Source organism: Zootermopsis nevadensis, unplaced genomic scaffold (genome assembly GCF_977971745.1).
Source record: "Zootermopsis nevadensis isolate Lab colony 2312 unplaced genomic scaffold, Znev_1.0 Znev_ptg000013l, whole genome shotgun sequence".
In the NCBI taxonomy this organism is placed as follows: Eukaryota; Metazoa; Arthropoda; class Insecta; order Blattodea; family Termopsidae; genus Zootermopsis; species Zootermopsis nevadensis.
The window spans coordinates 14,392,869-14,410,537 of NW_028259145.1; the positions used below are offsets into that span (position 1 = coordinate 14,392,869).

The 17,669-nt window shown below is 33.5% G+C and overlaps 3 protein-coding genes across 4 annotated transcripts in view; 1 reads left to right on the forward strand and 2 right to left on the reverse strand.

The window, feature by feature from the left end:
- The window catches only part of THADA (Thyroid adenoma-associated protein homolog), a 30,935-nt gene extending 25,573 nt beyond the window's left edge, over positions 1 to 5,362 (reverse strand). Inside the window, exons 1-5 of the mRNA XM_087348685.1 lie at positions 5,343 to 5,362; positions 4,681 to 4,802; positions 3,610 to 3,707; positions 2,367 to 2,497; positions 757 to 990 (exon numbers count right to left, since the gene is read on the reverse strand). Coding sequence (XP_087204811.1) covers positions 757 to 990; positions 2,367 to 2,497; positions 3,610 to 3,707; positions 4,681 to 4,802; positions 5,343 to 5,347 — 590 coding nt within the window. The 5' untranslated portion in view covers positions 5,348 to 5,362. The remainder of the gene's footprint in view (positions 1 to 756; positions 991 to 2,366; positions 2,498 to 3,609; positions 3,708 to 4,680; positions 4,803 to 5,342) is intronic.
- Positions 5,363 to 5,495: 133 nt separating this feature from the next.
- On the forward strand, positions 5,496 to 7,266 carry lin-52 (DREAM core complex component lin-52). Of its 2 annotated transcripts, none has more exons than XM_022078548.2 (3): positions 5,496 to 5,872; positions 5,947 to 6,051; positions 6,917 to 7,266. In XM_022078548.2, the coding sequence occupies exons 1-3, from the start codon at positions 5,797 to 5,799 to the stop codon at positions 7,054 to 7,056; spliced, it is 321 nt and encodes a 106-aa protein (XP_021934240.1). In that variant the 5' UTR covers positions 5,496 to 5,796; the 3' UTR covers positions 7,057 to 7,266. The 2 variants fall into 2 exon arrangements, with proteins under 2 accessions (XP_021934240.1, XP_021934241.1); XM_022078549.2 differs by having other exon boundaries at positions 5,496 to 5,711.
- On the reverse strand, positions 7,264 to 13,074 carry LOC147873902 (gustatory receptor for sugar taste 64f-like). Its single transcript, XM_087348727.1, has 6 exons — positions 12,016 to 13,074; positions 11,142 to 11,296; positions 10,049 to 10,211; positions 9,370 to 9,459; positions 8,908 to 9,057; positions 7,264 to 8,059 (listed from the first exon to the last, which is right to left on the reverse strand). The coding sequence occupies exons 1-5, from the start codon at positions 12,307 to 12,309 to the stop codon at positions 8,947 to 8,949; spliced, it is 813 nt and encodes a 270-aa protein (XP_087204853.1). The 5' UTR covers positions 12,310 to 13,074; the 3' UTR covers positions 7,264 to 8,059; positions 8,908 to 8,946.
- Positions 13,075 to 17,669: the final 4,595 nt, after the last annotated feature.

A 17,669-nucleotide genomic window follows, 5' to 3' on the forward strand; every position in this document is an offset into this window, starting at 1 on the left:
AATCCAGGCCTTTTGTACAATACTTAAACATTCTATAATGAAAGCTCAAAGATGTCTGCATAAGCTTGACATTACCAGTTTCATGACTGGCATTATAATGACTACGCAATGTATCAAACATTAAATATTTCATACTTTGAATGATATTTTTGGCATCGTCTAGAAAACCTGATTTCACTTTCCTCATAACACATACATAAACTCATATTGTGTGTTTCTGGCAAATTCATGAGCACTCCATCCAGCAGCAGTTGAGAAGATTGGAAATTAGAAGTATGATACAATATATTTAATTTCATTATTAATTGTTCAAATTATTAATAGTTCTATCAACCACTGTACATGCTCATGTGGATTTCTACAGCGAAACTAACCACATGAATACAACTGATTAGTCTACACTCTTCTTTATTTTAAGTTGAATTCCATTTTTTTCTCTTAAAATACTACAAAATGTATGCACAGATCTTATTCAGGGACATATGGTACTTAAATGAATATAATCTTATTTATGACAGCCAAGCAACTGCTAAAATTATTTAACAATGAATGAGATGTAAAAATGTGTATGATAATAACAGGCCATGACCTACATCCAAATGTACATCTGACTGGACCTTAGCCAAAATACTGGTAAGATCTCTATATTGCCTCTACTCCCACATGAAGAAGATAAAACAAGCTCCACATAATTGGGGGGGGGGGGGGGGGTGTAAGTCACATAAGTATTAGTATTAATCAAATGGTACTGTTTACCTCAGCTCCATAATGCAGTATTTGAGACAGGTCTTAATAAGCCTTAATGCTGGCAAAACACTGATGGTAGCTGCAAGTACACCAATTGGGAAATTGTCAAAGCAGCAGCCAACTGCAGCTATCACAGAGTTCATCTCAACTAGACTTCTGTCTGAAGACATTAACTTGATCAGATGGGCAGACAGACACACAGCAACATCAGTGTGGGCTTCTTCAGGAAGTGCCATGAATATCCTAACACAAATTAAAATAACAGCCTTTCAGTAATGCTACCTTTAAGTAGGATTGTTAAGTCAAGTTACAAAGAAGAGCTAGTAAAATTATGCAAATTTTATAAGAGAACAGATAATGTATGGACCCTAGAATAATGACGGTAGAAGGCAGTACCATGGAGTTTGGTACACCAATCAAATTATGAAACAATCTTGAAGTATTTACAACAAGGGTTCACTTTGGATTTCTACTTGTCTTATATTTTCATCATTCTGTACTACTTTGAAGCTAACAAACCCTAAACTAATTTGTACTGAATTCATAACTACAAAACTTTGAATTTAATTAGACATCACACAAACCATTAAAAAGCCAGTCAAGATATAAATTCTCCAGGCCAAGATTTGAACCGAGAACTGACACTCTTCACCCAATTTCAAAGTAAGTACTAAGCTTACACAGTCTTGTGAATCACAGATAGAAAATGTACAAGGTGATTACGCTTGTCACCAAGGATATGTATACCATCAGACGAAGAGTGAAAATGAATGTTGTATTGCTCATTGACAACAAAAAAGAATTTCAATTAATAGTGATTCATCAAGCCACACCTACAAAATGTGCTGCATCATATCCAGGAGGTCCTGTGTTCAAGTCTCAGCCCAGAGCATTATCCTGACATTGACATTTTCTTCAGTCTCTTAAGGCAAATTCCAGGATAATACCTCAAATCTGACCATAATCACTTCCTTTCAAATCCCTTCCAATTCATTATTCACTAATAAATCTATCTATCTATCTCATAATTTAGGCAACTAAAAGACTTGATCAATAGACCAAAAATAATAAGTAAGAAATGAGGTCTCTGTATATGAAAAGTATTAAACTGTGTCTGAACTTTTATGTCATTCATCAAGAATTATCTGTAGCTCCTGATTCTAACTTCTGCTGCATGTATCATGCATAATTGTTTACATTATAAAGCATAATAATTGTATGAAATTTTTCTACACCTTAAAAACACAATAGAAATGGCAAAAACTAAAGTCATTCTAACATGTCTTCTTTAAGTGATAAAATTTGTGAAGAAAAAGTAATGTTAGTGAACATGCTACTGAAATAATGGGTGAAGTAAATACAGGTAAGGTTGTAATTGGTCCCTGCTGGCTACCACCTCTTGAACCACCTGAAATACAGGCTGAACTAATACAAATACCACACTACTACATCTGATCAAAATATCTTTTACAGTTTCAAAGTAATTCACTTTTATTTAAAGCTGAATGAAAATCTCTATCAGCTGTTTGGCTCATAGGTTAATACTGCATTTAAATATCAAGCAGTGAATGTCTTAAAAAACAACAAAGATAATACATGAATTACATCAGATGACACACCTTGCAATGGCACACTTGAATGGATCCTTGGGAGCAGCTGCCACATATATGTCAATGAGAAGCTGAATACAAAATGCAGACACCTTTGATTTCTCACATTCATTTCCATTTCCCAGATGATTCTTAGCTATCTAAAAAACAAAACAGAACAAGGCACTGTGACACAACTATGCAATGCTTTTGTTTCATATGTACAGGCAGAAACACTGTTATAAAAGATGTTATAATTAATAAGACATTGATATCCGGCAGAAATAACAAATAAATTAAATATGTTCTAACCTGTACAGGTATACATGATAACCTAGTACAAGTTTACATGTATAATAAAATGAATATGCTGTCTAGTATAGGTTAACACACACACATGTGCATTCAAAACATTAAAAGAAAGAAAAGGTTTATGGAGGAACAGTGTAATAATAACTGGCTGTTAGACAAAGAGTAATAACTGTCTCACCCTCCTTCACTAACTCCAAACCAGAAACAGTGAGCTGACCCTGTAATCCTTACAACGAACTGAAGGAATAGACATATCTACTCAATTAAGTGCATCACAAACACTGAATATAGTTATTGCTCAAAGAACTTGATAATTGTGAATCTTGTGACTGCAGAAAGGTTTTATTGACTTTACAATACCCACCATTATGAGCTGGAAGGTATTATTAGTTTCCTTGAAAGTAAGAAGACTTCAGATTATAGATTCAAACAGACAAGACTGTAAGACATCTTAAAGTGAAACAGGGCTACCATACCTTAGGTCAGAGGTTCTCAAGATTTTTCACATCTGGCACTAATTCACCCACTCTTAATGATTTGCAGGCCACTATGTTAAAATGAGGATAACTTATTAAAAATTATATTAAATTAAACCTACTACTGAAAAGAAGTTCAGTTTAATTAATATTCCTTCAAAAATCAGTGATTTGTGAAATATCTGACACTGTTTTCTGCTTGACTAAAATTTCAATATCAGGTTGTTACCTTTCATCCTAGTGTGTGTGTGTGTGGTTGGGGTGGGGGGAAGAAAGAAAAAGGGGGAAAAAAGTGAACACACTGACAGGCCACATGTGGCCTGTTCAGCATCTTCCTCTTCAAAGTACACAGAGTGTCTACCTTTCTTGAACCCTCTCACAGTCCCTGTGAATTTCTAAATCCCTGTCTTCAGAAATCTTATCCTACTTCTCTCATTTCTTGTACAGCTAAGCTTTGGGATTACATTGTTGAAGAATTTACTTACATCTTTCAGAATGTGTAGCTGTTCTTCAATTGTAGCAGCAGACAAAAGATTCTTGATTTCTGTACTTAGAGATGTGCCTTCAGTCTCATCTATTTTTCCTATTATAAAAAGTGTTTTATAACTTTAAACATTCAGCACATTTATAGCAAGCAAGCAAATTTTAAGGGTCTTTTGTTCATGTTATAAAGTCTATCCTCGCTCTTTCTGATATGAAACTAAACCTGAAATGTTACAAATATTAAAAGACAAAAAATAACTGCAACTATACACATACATTTAATCTTTTACCAAAAAAGAAATGTTTAATTTCAAGTACAAGAAACTTCAGTTGAAGAAAATATGAACTGTACTATACAATATTTATGCATAATTGCCCTAGCTTATTTATGAAAAGGAAATGAAGTTTCTTTTTGAACCATGTAACAGCCTCTCCTTTCTTATGACATGGTTGTTATGACTGTTTACACTTCAATCTCTTTTCACTTCAGTTCCCAGCAGTTGGATCAAAATTCATACTAAAATGGCCTTTGTATAACTCTGTATTCAAAACATGTATGGTTTTCTTGTTAGTATAGATGGTTTTGCCAGCAACACAGTGTAGAAGAGTGGAACTCAAGATAAAGAACAGAAAACAGAAGCTTAAAAATATCAGAACAGTGTTCACACACACTGCTTTGTACAAAGATAAAAAAAGTAAATCCATATTTCTCATGTATCTGGAGCATCAGGTACTTCTTTGCTAATTATGTTAATTTGTCAGGATAGAATTATGCTTAAATATCCTACAGGTAAAAAAATATATTAACAAATAAATATGGATACTAAATATATGAACATGAGCTGAAACCTAGAACAGCTCAGTCAGTATAGTGACTGGCTATGGACTGGATGACTGGGGTTCAATCCCCGATGGGGGCAGAGGATTTTTCCTCTAACCTCTGCATACAGACCAGTTCTGGGGCCCACCCAGACTATCTATTGGGTACTGCATTCCTTTCCTGGGGGTAAAGCGTGGCTGAGGTATGATGCTGACCACTTACCCCCATCTATCATATAATGAATGATACTTACTGGCTCTATCAATATGACCTCTTGCCACAGCAACTGTACACAATTCTTTGCTTTCACTGTCAGTAATTCCATTACAACTGCTTCGTTTACTTCCCGAGTGAAGAGTTACTGTTGCCATTTTTCTAATTCAAATAGTTCACTTTTAAAGGAGTAACACATTCCACCAGTACAAAATTATATTAAATGGCTGGTAGCCAAAGGAAGCCACACTTCCCACGAATAGATCTATTAGGTGGTAAATATTTTTAATTATATGATAAAAATCCTAAACTATATTATTTTTCAACACTACAGGACACACATGCTCCAATATAACGATTGCGCATGTTAACAATCGTTTGCATCTGTGTAAAGACCATGCATTGCAGTACATACTCTGCTACTTATAGTAAACTCCCTGGTATCTCGTATTTAAGACAATGACCCCTTCTAATCAATCTCACTATGATCCTCTTTAATATTATCTTTACATTTTCAGTTCTTCAAGAAAATGATGTATTTAAAAGGTTTCCAAATTTGTTTAGTTTGTGAGTCCTCCATGCTTTTGAATGCCTTATGTCTTATGTCCTACAGTACAACAAACTGAATTGTGATATATGATAATTGTAAGCACAAAGAGTAGTTTGACTATGATCTCAGACTGCACAAAAATTCACACCTACTCCATTTTGCACAATACCACAGAATACACAGAGAGAGACATGAATGCAGTCAAGAAAGAAAAAAGTAGACGATTAAGTACACAGGACTTCTATATAGTGCTATATAATTCTAATCCGGGAATGATTGTTATGTTTATTGTATCTAGGGTAGTGCATTACACCAGTTTTCAACCTATGCAGCAAAAAAATTAAATATTTATACGAATTACTGTGGTATTGTAGAAATAAACTGTGGTCGACTATACCAGGTAGCATTTGTCAATAGTTATTAATTTCTGGCGCAAGTCATCTGTGGTACATACCGCACGAGGAACACAAAGCGGAGCAATCGAAATATTACTGCTTCATGTCAGAGAATGGCTAAATCTGGTATCTGTATATAGTCTTGAAATTCGTAAGGCTTATATATTAATAAGACGTGTTGAAATAAAGTGCATTTATTTCAGTGAATGCAATGACTGCCTTGGACGATAGCTTGTTGAGCTTAGAGAAGCTTGATAGGACGTCTCCTGAATTGTGGCCAGAACAGAGTATGGTTTATGGCAAGTAAAATTAATCGACTGTAATGAGAAGTGTTTTATTGTATTTAATCATGTGTTTTCAGTTCCAGGTGTGTCGGAATTTGTGTCGTTGCATCCATCTACTCCTAATGCTTCACCGCAACCTTGGACCAGAGGCTTGGATCCAGATGACATTAACCTGTTACATCGTAAGTCACTCCATACTTCTTCACCGAATGTCGCATTGTAGGAGTTGGTACTCTACGTCGTATTCTGAAGAACTCTCGCAAACAGACTAACATAATAATTTATGTTTTTTCTTAATGCGTACAGGTTAGGTTAATACCTCAAAGTAGGCTACAACCACCCACATCCATATCCTTTCCAGTTCATACGGTCATTCCGCAGATCGACATTATATAACAAAAACTGCAGTTGAAAAAGTGGAAAGGAAGGTGCAGGAAGTGAGAGAGTGAAGAAAGTTTCATTCACAAGTAACTACATATGGGTTTATAAAGCTCCTGTAAATTAAATATTTTGGTTAGAAAACCTGTAAGGACTGCTTTGCATACCTAATAGAGGAGAGGGTGGTATTAAGGATGTAGTGGGCTTTTGTGAGTACAGTAATAAATCTTTGAATTCTTTAAAAGCTGAAAATTAAGACCAGTTGAGTAACTGGCTCACAGAAGACCATAGAATTGGTAGTTGAACTTCTGTAAGTTGAGTGGCAGGAAACCTGAAAAATTGTGTTTCAAGCATTCTGTAAACTTATTTTGATGAAAATCTTTTATTGGAGTTCTAATAAGCCAAAGATGGCACTTTTGGATTATTATGGTGTACTGGAGTTAGTATTTTGCTTTTCTTGAGATTGCAGTGAAGTATTTTATGTGAGTCATTATTCATCAACTTGACAGTTGTTTTATGTAAATATATAAAACTTTGTGAGACTTGTGCTGATTTTTGCATATTTTGATATAGTAAAACTGTTTTTTTCAGAAATTGATAACATTTTAATGCAGAGGTTACACATTTCCATTTTTGTTGCTAAGCAACGTTAATTTTATGTTATTACAGAATTTGGTAGCCTTACAGCATCTGGTCTTATAGCTGAAGTGAAGAAACTACATGATGTTGCTTATCAGCTAGGTTTAGAAGAGGCTAAAGAGATGACACGAGGAAAATATCTCAACATACTGACCAGAAGGCGTCGATAATTGAGATTGGATGCTATATTTGAAGTCTTTTAAATAGGAAAATTTATTTGCCTTAAATATGTTAAATTTCACTTTCTATTTGGAATATGATTTTTTAAGTTGCCTAAGGCACCCAGTTCCTTAGCCTGTAATTATATTATAATAATGGTGTACCACTTCTAATTAAAATGTAATATTGTTTTTTATGATAAAGAACTTATTGTTGAATTATATGATTGTTCAATTCATTTATTTGTTTGCCAACAGCAAGAAGCCAATAACAGGCAAACACTGATAATACATACAATAATAATAAAAAATATTACACAACCAGATTATCTAAACACATACATGTACAGTATTAAATATAACAGGCAGAACCAAAATAGAAATAATATATTGGTATTTAATGAATGACAGTGAATGTGCATTAGCATTGCAGGATGAAATACATGGATACTGTAGGACATGCCATCTTACCTTATTCATATATTGGGATACATCTGTCTCTAATTGCTGCCACCCATTTTCTTGACCAGTTAACAATTAACACTTCTCATATGCTGTTATTTCTGCCAGTGACTATAACTGCTGGAAGTATTTGTGTCAGTCCTTCAACTGTTATAAGTTCCAAAGTCAGCTCTTTTACCTTTTGTGCTAACTGCAACCTGTGTCCCTTCAGGAGGCCTTTTAATTTTTCGGAATAGTTTTCAGCGGGGAATTGATCTGGAGAATAGGGACATTGTGCCAGCACCGTGAAACTATTCTTGATCAGATACTTTTGTATCAAAAAAAACCCTAGAAAAGGTGCATTTTTATGGTGAAGCAGCATATTTTCTGATCCCAAAGATGAGGGCATTTAAAATAGATTGCTTGCAGATAGTGAAGAATGTGTTGATTTTATGATTTTCTCCACTGAACTCATGGTTAATGATGCCCTGGATAATGAATAACATCTTCAGCTTCTCCATTCTGGGTTATGAAAATGACTTCCATCATGAGGCCTTGATGTCTGGTTTGTGCACTGAAAAGGAAGCACATGTTTTATTATCCATGATGACTGTTCAAACTGCGTAGTTCACTGTTGACCTGGTGTGCCATGTTCTAAAAATTACCAAATTCACCACAGCAAACAGATTGTTGATCATGCCTTTCACATACTGATTGATTTACATGTTAAAATGAATCTGTCTACCTTATGTACATATCCATGCATGCTCAGACTTGAAGATTCACAGGTAATGCACTGTTTAAATGTTCACAAATATTTTAATCTGCAACATAAATACCCTTGTAGAACTAATTCATCCAGATGTGTCTTCACTTTTATTGCTCAGTATAAAGAAAAAGGCAACAATCATATAATGTATCTCTCATGCTTTTTATTTTCAGTAAAACAGTAGTATACACCAGTGTTGTGTAGTACTGTAGTAAGGAGCAGTGTTTGTGAGCATAAATGGAAAACAAATGTAGTTTTTGTAGTTTATTTCAGTATTTAATACACTTGTTTTATGTAGAAGTCAAATGACTAAATTTTCATCAAGCCTTAAGTCATTATTAATACCATTAGAAATTCTTGAAAATGAACCCTTGATTTCAAAGATAATTACTACAATCATGTAATAAAATTACAAGGAGGGCTGATTTAATTTCACAACTTAATGGTATGTTTAGTGAACATTGACTGAGGATGTTGTGAGAACAATGTTGAAAAGAATATTTAGTCCAAAGGGAAAGGAATAAAACTGTACAATAAGGAGATTAAATCTTGAACTGTTTACCAAATATTAGAAATATCAGAGCAAGGAAGATAAGACATGCCTATTTTTTTATTTTGTTTTAACCATGGCTTTATGTTTTCCAATTTCTCACCCTACTAGTATTCCAGGTCTGTCTTTAAAGCTGAACTGTTCAGAGACAGTATCGCCTGGCAACACCGTGTGCGGTCGAGTCCCGTTCATCTGCATGTATGCCACTGTACTGTACCAATACAATTTCATATGTCACAATAGTTCCAGCCACCTGGAATGGGAAAAGAGATATAATTAAATAGACTGATTGTTATGGCTTCCTCTATTTTTACTGGTACATCAGACTCTGTGAAACAAAATATAAGTAAAAGCCTAGAACATCTATGCAAAGCAACATAATACAGATTTGTGTTATACCTGTATAAACCCACATAATCAACAAGATTTGTTTTAAATGAGATTATATATTCAGATTCCATATCTATACTGGGATTATTATGTCTATTACCAGTGGTACGATTGTTGGTAAATATCAAATTACATATTTTCTAAACCTATCTCAGAACCTTAATTAAAAACAAACCGTGAGAAGAAGTGTGCGTCTGACAGAAAACAAATTGAGTCCAGTAAGTGCAATATCCTTTGTTGTTGCTTGATGTAGGAATCTCTGCACCTGTAAATGATCCATATTGATTCTTTAACATAGAAATGACCAAGTGGAGACCCATAGATCACAGTGGCCTCTGGAACAGTTTGGATAAGACAGTATGGTAAAAGTTTAGCAGGAACTGAACTGGCAAATATTTGGTTAATTCATTTCATGAAAAATGATGGTGTTTAGGATGATATTGGATACCTATGAATTTACTGAATAAGTAGTCACAGACACAAAGACAAATCCAAAATTAGAAAAATGTTTGGGTATAAACCATAATAGGAGACTTGTGCTTTATGACTACAATTCTGGTTCTGTTATCACAAACACCATTAAAGTATGGTGTATACAAATGATTTTCTACTGTAGGTCACATAGTTCTATATACATATTTTGTATCTCATTAAAAAGTATAGGTAAGAAAATGAGCCAGCAATTAATACTTTTATGATAGTTTTAGACATGACACACAAATTCATATTTCTGTCTGGATCACTGACTCAGGTCTAGATGAATACATTCATGGTTTAAGACCAATTAAATACTACATATTGTGTAGGTTGTAGAGAAATGGAAGGATTCATTGTTGTTATGATTAATTCCATACCTCAACAGAGAAGCTGGTTGCAGGAATAGAGTAAAGTATATTCCTCACTTGACAGCTCTGCTCATTGACACTGGCTGCAGAAAGGGATACTACAATCATCCTCAGGAGTACATACCCAAGAGACAAGCAGAAGTAAACCATTTGGACTGCATTTTGTGGTGGACTGTGAAATGATTAAAACTGTACAGAATCCAATGAAAACTACTACTATTATTGAGCAAACATTATAGAATTAATTAAAAGTAATTTTTACTTTTATACTTTACTAATGAAAGTGCCTTTTCTGTGTCTGTTTTAGATAAATCACTGAAAAAATGAAACTGCTTATATATTATGACAATTTTTTTAATGTATACATTTACCATATTCATCAGTTTACTATTATTTACTGCTGTTGGATGGGCTTCATTACAATTGATCACTTCATAAATTAAACAACTGTCAAGCAATGAAGTGATGGTGAACCCAGTTGGGTTTTGCATCATTTGTATTTCATCAATTTAAAATTTTTCAAATAATGTCAGTTAAAAGCACTGTCTCCCTATAATTCTGACTGATACATCTCTTCACTCACACTAAAACATAAAAATAAATGTAAACACATACAGTAAAACCCTATATCAGAGAGACCAGTCTCCAAATCCATGCATCACATCTGAATTTATCATAATTAAGAAGCCATTAATTCACTTCCCTGTTTGGGAAAAAGAGCTAATATGATGAACAAAGACTGGGAACCAAAATAAGTGGAGTGAAGAAATAGATATCTCCTGTATGATTCATCATGTTTTTTTCTAGAATAGTTCTGAAAAATAATACAAAAGTAATTCAGGGCTATAGCTCAAAAGTGGAAGGAAGTACATATGCATGGAATGCACAAGTCTGAGAAAAATAATGTGGAAGCAACTTATGCTTATTCAGGAGATAATCAGTCTCAAGCTCCTTCCTAATAAAATTAACGGGGATGATAGCTTCTTCCTGGCCAGATTACACAGTGCAACAACCCAAAAGACAGCTATCTTCAATGTCCAGAGTGGCTTTAATTTAGGTTCTGTGAGCTAAGATTGACCTTTTGTACATGTGCATTACTTACTGCAAGCTGTTAAGTAGCTGAATACAAACAGTGTAAAGGTTGTTTGCAAAGGAAAGGAACACCATCTTTGTAATACAAGAGTCTACTGTCTTAACTAAGGAAGATAATGTGTTGTAATCTTTATGCATATGATGCCAGAATCTTGGTGGTACATGCTGCAACAAACAAGCAAAATTATGAAGGGAAGACAATAATACAGAGCTAGGTACTGTAACTACACAAAGAGATCAGAATGAAGGAAAAGATTTTATGTCAACATGAGTTCTAGGAAGAGTTCTGCACATATATTCATGTGTTAGGATCCTTAACAAGCACTTTTGTTGTCTCTTCCAAAACGCAGGTTTATGGCCTTGTATATAAAATGTAAACTGGCAACCAAGGTCCACAACGGACTGCACTGCTTTAAAAGAGAAGATATAAAATGTAACTGCAGTGTACAAGAATACTGTTAGGATAGTACAGTAAAGGCATCAAGCTTTGAAGAAATGGAAGACTATAGGAACCTTTGAAGATAGGCTATTGTCAAATTAACAGGTCTACTTACACTTTGACCTGTGTTTAAATGTTTAAATTATTTAATTGTTCATTCTTTTCCCCTTCCTTGTACTTTCAATACTTAATGGCAAGGAAAGACTGTGGCATTCTAAACTGCCAAGGCAGATTTCTCCTCAGTTTGTCACTGAGAGAGCATTTTATTTTACCATTCTATATGGCAATGGTCAGGCGTTACACTTCTCATGGAATTGCCCAAGCCTCATTCTTAATGTACAATGACATGGGCAATTCTCCTTGTTAATGACATTTTTGCATAGTGGATAATGTATAATAACAGAAAAATAACCATACAATATACTGAATTTATAAAAAAGGATACCTTTCCATGAATGGACTGCAAGCATCTGTTGAGCTGTTCAAATCTGTCAGCCAGTGCAATACTCATTAGAACAATGAAGAGATCCATGTAAGTCCAAGCAAAGGCACATATCACATTGATGATGAACATGATTATACCATTCCAGATGGAACAGGGAAAATAATCATACACATGTGGAAAGCTATTGTAGAAGAAGGTGCATATACCATCCATTTTGTCTTCTACTACACATAACACTGCCAAGCGAATTACTCGAACATGTGAAAGGGCATGTTCAACTGCAATGCAATGCATATTATGTATTAATATTCAATTAAAAGACTGAATAAGTAAACTGGGATTCCAACTGAAACAAACAACATTAGAAATTTAACAAGAACTTAACCTAATAATAAATATACTTTGAACAATTTGTCAATGAGTAACTTAGTTTAACCATTCCAAATTAATTCAGCTAAAATCTTGTGTATTACAAAATGTGAGAATATTAATTTCCATATATGGTATATTTTTTTTTATACCCTGAAGAGTTGTGGTACCAAGTGTCCTTACTTAAAATACTGTGAGCGAACTGCACCGTACCTGCATTGTTGAATGTATGTGTATGTAATATATCTACTGTATGTAACGTCTAGATGTATTTGTATCACATCATTAATTATGTGAAGCGTTTGTCTATAATATGTGAAATTTTACAATAGTATAAACTGTACTTGTAATATGTATTGTATTACTAAGACTCCTGTTGTCACCTGAGTAACTTATGGATCCATGGGCTGTAATAAATATGTATGAATTGAACAAAAAATTATCAGATTCAAACAGATTTTCTTTAATGATGCTTGGTTAGTTTCCTGCAGGAGTGACCATGAATAGCATATAAGGTAATTGCAGCTTTGGTTCACAGTCAGAAACTGATATGTTTAATTTTAGACATGTAAATAATTCATTATTTCATTATATGCAATTTAAAAATACTTCTATAACATTATGGTAATGTGTACCTTTACTTTGAATACTACTACTACTACTATTACTACAACAACAATCAATACATTTTATGTGAAAAATAAAAATTATGGCTACATACTGAAGGATACAGAGAGAAATATTGCAGTTATTAGGTTGAATTTGTGACGCTGATGATAAGGGTAACCATGATGAGCAAGAACTCTCTCCACCTTCTCCCATCTACTAGCTAGAGCTGGCCAATGCTGTGCTAGCAGCAGGAAAAGTAGCATTCTACTGAATGAGCAGCCATAGAACACAGAGCATTCTGGGAACATATCACCCACATAATATAACTCCTCCACCAAGAAAATAAAAAATACTTGTGGTTGAGGACCAAAAGGCTTCTCTACAGTAAAATTACATTCATCACAACACACAGTCTGGCGAGTATAACATGGCGTTTGGGTTTTAATGCTGCTACATCCCAGAAGACTACATACATACCATAAGAACCTTGCATCTTACTTTATTTTAATTGATTTTGATTGACAAACTAAAACAACTTCCATCCACCATCCAGCAGAAAGCTAATTTTTTAAGTGTGTGCCTGTGAAGTGTCCCTGGCAAGTCATCTGCCTGTACATCTGAACAGATTCTTTATAAAATTTGATTCAGCAGAATAACAAATTTCAGATGTACTTATTGATATGTAGTTCTTTAAACCTGAACCTTTATTGTTTTGTATGTTACTTTCCAACTCAACTTTTCAAATGTATTATTAAGGGAGATTGGACTTACGTGTTTCTTCAAAGGTGCGACCATACTTGAAGAATCTTATGACACACAAAGATGTCATGAAAAAAGTTCCAATCAGAGATAATGCTGTGTATATGACATGTGGGTTGAACCACGAAAACCTGCAGAATAGGACTGCATAATTAGGTCACCTGCTTTTTTAGGCCTCATTTATTGAAACAAAAGAAGTCTTCTATGACAGAAATGTCCATCTGTCTGTTTGCATGCCTGTGATTTGGTATGTGTGCACATGGATTGAAGACCATGCAACAGAAGATCAGCCTGATCATATGTTTTAAATCTTTCCTAACAGCAATATTAAAATAGAGACTTCTTAGAATAATTTGGCAGCTGTAACACTAAAATACAATTCTGAAATTTAAAATGGTAGATTTGTAAACTTATCACAGACATTTATAATTACAAATGAAAAATAAATTTCAATACAGTTTAACTAATTGATCTCTTTAGCTATCCATAATAATTTCTCTTCCTGATCCTTCTAACATGCAAAATGTATTATAAAAAAATTTGTATCTAAGACACTGATATAACAGCTTTAATTCATATAATTTCTGACAGTTCTGGACAATTCCAGGTGTAATCTTGAGGCGGGATTTAATACCAGAACCAACACAACTCTAGCAACCCATTATCACAATGATTCATATATGAACAGTTCAATATAATTACCTCTAGAAAATAAAAACATTTAGGTCTAAATAATTAAAAAACAAAGTGTTTTACATTGCAATAAAATTTATTAAATGGTGCCAATTAATGTATTTAATTAAAATTTACCTTCTCAGAAACCTACCCTGATTTAAAACTATTATGAAAATATATCTCTGCATTTGTGTGTTACAGTTTAATAATCATTTGTACAAAATATCACTGCAGAAATACTAAGATTAAAATAAAAATTGAGAAATATACATTCCTTCTTATACCTGAATATGTTGCTGTGAATATATTAGTCTCACCTGATAAATGAAGCACTTGAACCTCTAATGCCGTAGACAGGCATCAGCCCAAAATACTGAGCTATAACAATGACTGAACTGAATGCTCTGTGGAAAGAATCTGACTCAGACACAGAATGTTTCTTATATTCCACCAGTTCAGATCTTGCAACATTATCCACAGTGTTTCTTGTAGGTACAATGATAGCTAGTGGGTCCATTAACTCTGGTATAGTCCCACACTCATTAGTGGCAACTGCCATTTGAACAACTTCAACACAAATTCAAAATGTAACACAGGACTGAAAATAAGAGCAGTAAGTTGCTGTCTATTATATGATAAACTTCCTTTTGCCAGTTTTTGCTATTCTTAAAATCAAATGACTTTTCAAATGAAGCATTACACTCTTTAAGGCAATTTGAAATGTTAAGTGATACTGGAAATAGTTAGGAGAAGTCAAATGTATGGCCAAATATATAGGCACTCTGAATTTTTGGGATTGCCAGATCTCTTAGAAAAGCAGTTTTAAAATATGTAATAAATCCCCAAACAAAAATAACTAATTATTATGTGGGTCTAAGGAATTTTAGATAAGCCTCAGATAACACTGTCTTGTAACATATCAGCTGCTAGGTGTAAGAACTATTAGAACCATTGTCAGTGCTTCTATTCAACTTTGAACACAAAGTAGTATACATATTATGGTGGGAAAGACTATCTCGCATGAAAGTTAAAGGTTATTTGTATACCTTGGTACATCCAGTCTAGCTTATAGCTTATGCTTACTGTTATCTTAACTAATGCTTCAAATACTCAAGATAAACTATAAGAGATGATTTGTAAACAGTTATTTAATACCCACATTCCTGCTCTTTTCTGTCTTCCAGAGAAGTCATACTTCTAAGACATTTTTATTAATACAAAGATTTCAGAAATTATCAGAACTACTTTACACTGGGTTGAAAAGTTTTGAACAAACTGGCAGATTTCTTTAACCCCATATGTAAATATCAGTAACAGAAGAATACTAACACATATGTGGAAATATCCTACACCAATCTAATTCTGTTTATCGTTGCTATCCTAAAAAAATAAACATTGTGAACCAAGTTGTTGCAAGTGACAGGAACATGTCTCATTAATTCTGTAAGAATATTGAATATGTAGTACTACAATATCAGATAAGTATCACACACAAATTCTGAATACCATAACACAGTTGTGTGCCAATGAACTAAATATTTGATGAAGTAGGAAAGCAGCACTGCTGCAATGCTATGATTGGATACTGGAGATGTTCTCTTTCATGCTTACTGTCAGTAATTCAATCACAGTTTATATAGCACTATATATTGTACTATTTAGTATTCAACTTAGATTTGAAAAACTTTACCTGCCATTTATTCATTTAATACGGAAAATCCAAAAGCACAGTGTTTATGCACTTACCTGTATATTGCGATCCTGATTGATGTTTTCCACAATTTGCTTTAGTTTCTGTCTTTAGAACTTTTGTTTAAAGGGACACTAAGTTCTTATATCTCATTTTATAGCAATTAAAAAGCAGATAACTTTAATAGTAACACTACCATCATAATGTTTGTTATAAATTATTTTAACACTGTTTTAAAATATTAAAATGCTGTATTGCAGTGTTAATTGGAATCCTGTTTACAGGAGAAATAAAATATATTTTCATATTAAATTTAAATACAAATGAAAATTATCTGCCAGCAAAATATAACAGCAGTTCACTAATGGCATTCAATACAAATCATATCAAGTTACAAACCATATTATTCTTGTACTGTATTCCAGTAACCCATAAACTTCCTAATGCTGTCCTTCACATCTTCACACAAGCAAGCATTATGTTAGAGGTCTAACAGTTGGTGAATGAATAAAGTTAGATCAAAACTAAGACACATCACATTTAATTACTGAAGTGTTTCAGTTATCTTGGTGGTGATGTCAAGATGAATGTTTGAGAAAACTTTGCCAGTATGAATGATTGAACTGCAGATTTTAATGTGTTGTTTAGAGCATTACTATAATATAATATTATTACTCAGTTATTTGTAGACCCTGTTCCTTGATACTGTATGAGACCTGGTGCAATGACTTTGCATTTTATCATATGAAATAAAATGAAAATTATATTTTATTCTCATTTGACACAGAAATACTTCTGTCAATAAATAATGAACTTGAAGAGCATAAGTATTTCTGTAATGTATTACTGATGCATGATGCATCTTCTAGTAGATATGCCATATCAACACAACACATCAGGGAAAAGTTAAAAAAAAGTTGTTATTTTTATTTCTGAAGTTTCACATAGCTAATACTACAGTTACAGACCTTTGTAATTTTTAATTGTATTTTCTATGCAATTTCATATTCAAAAATTACCAGACAATTCATATCTGGACATAGGGTGTCTCTGTTTCTGGGGTTATTTTTCTGCTAATTATAAATTCATGCTTCAAGTATCCTTGGCTGTCTACTTGCATTTGTGTCCTGCCTCCTTAGTGCTTAAATGAGGGTGATACAGAAAAGGCATTATTAAAGATGGTGTCTGTATAAATAAATTCTAAGAAATATCATGGAGGCTAAGAAAGATCTTTAGATGTAATCTGTGGATATAAATATGAGTGGAAAATTAGTGCTGTTGGTGCATGTTAATTCTCATCAATTACAACTTAGTGGTTACAGCAGGAGAGTTGTGATATTTAGTATTAGGAACAGTGAACATTCACTCACAGTACTGGTCAGTTCTGGGCAAATTATAGCTAATTAACCAACTCCATGCACAAGTCTTTTCAAGAAGTTGCTAATTGCTGAGGTAGCCAACTGTTCTGAAACATTTGTTCAAAATCTCACACCCTATTTCTTTAAGATATATCTTTAATATTATCCCAACATGTACCTGTGTCTTTGAAGTA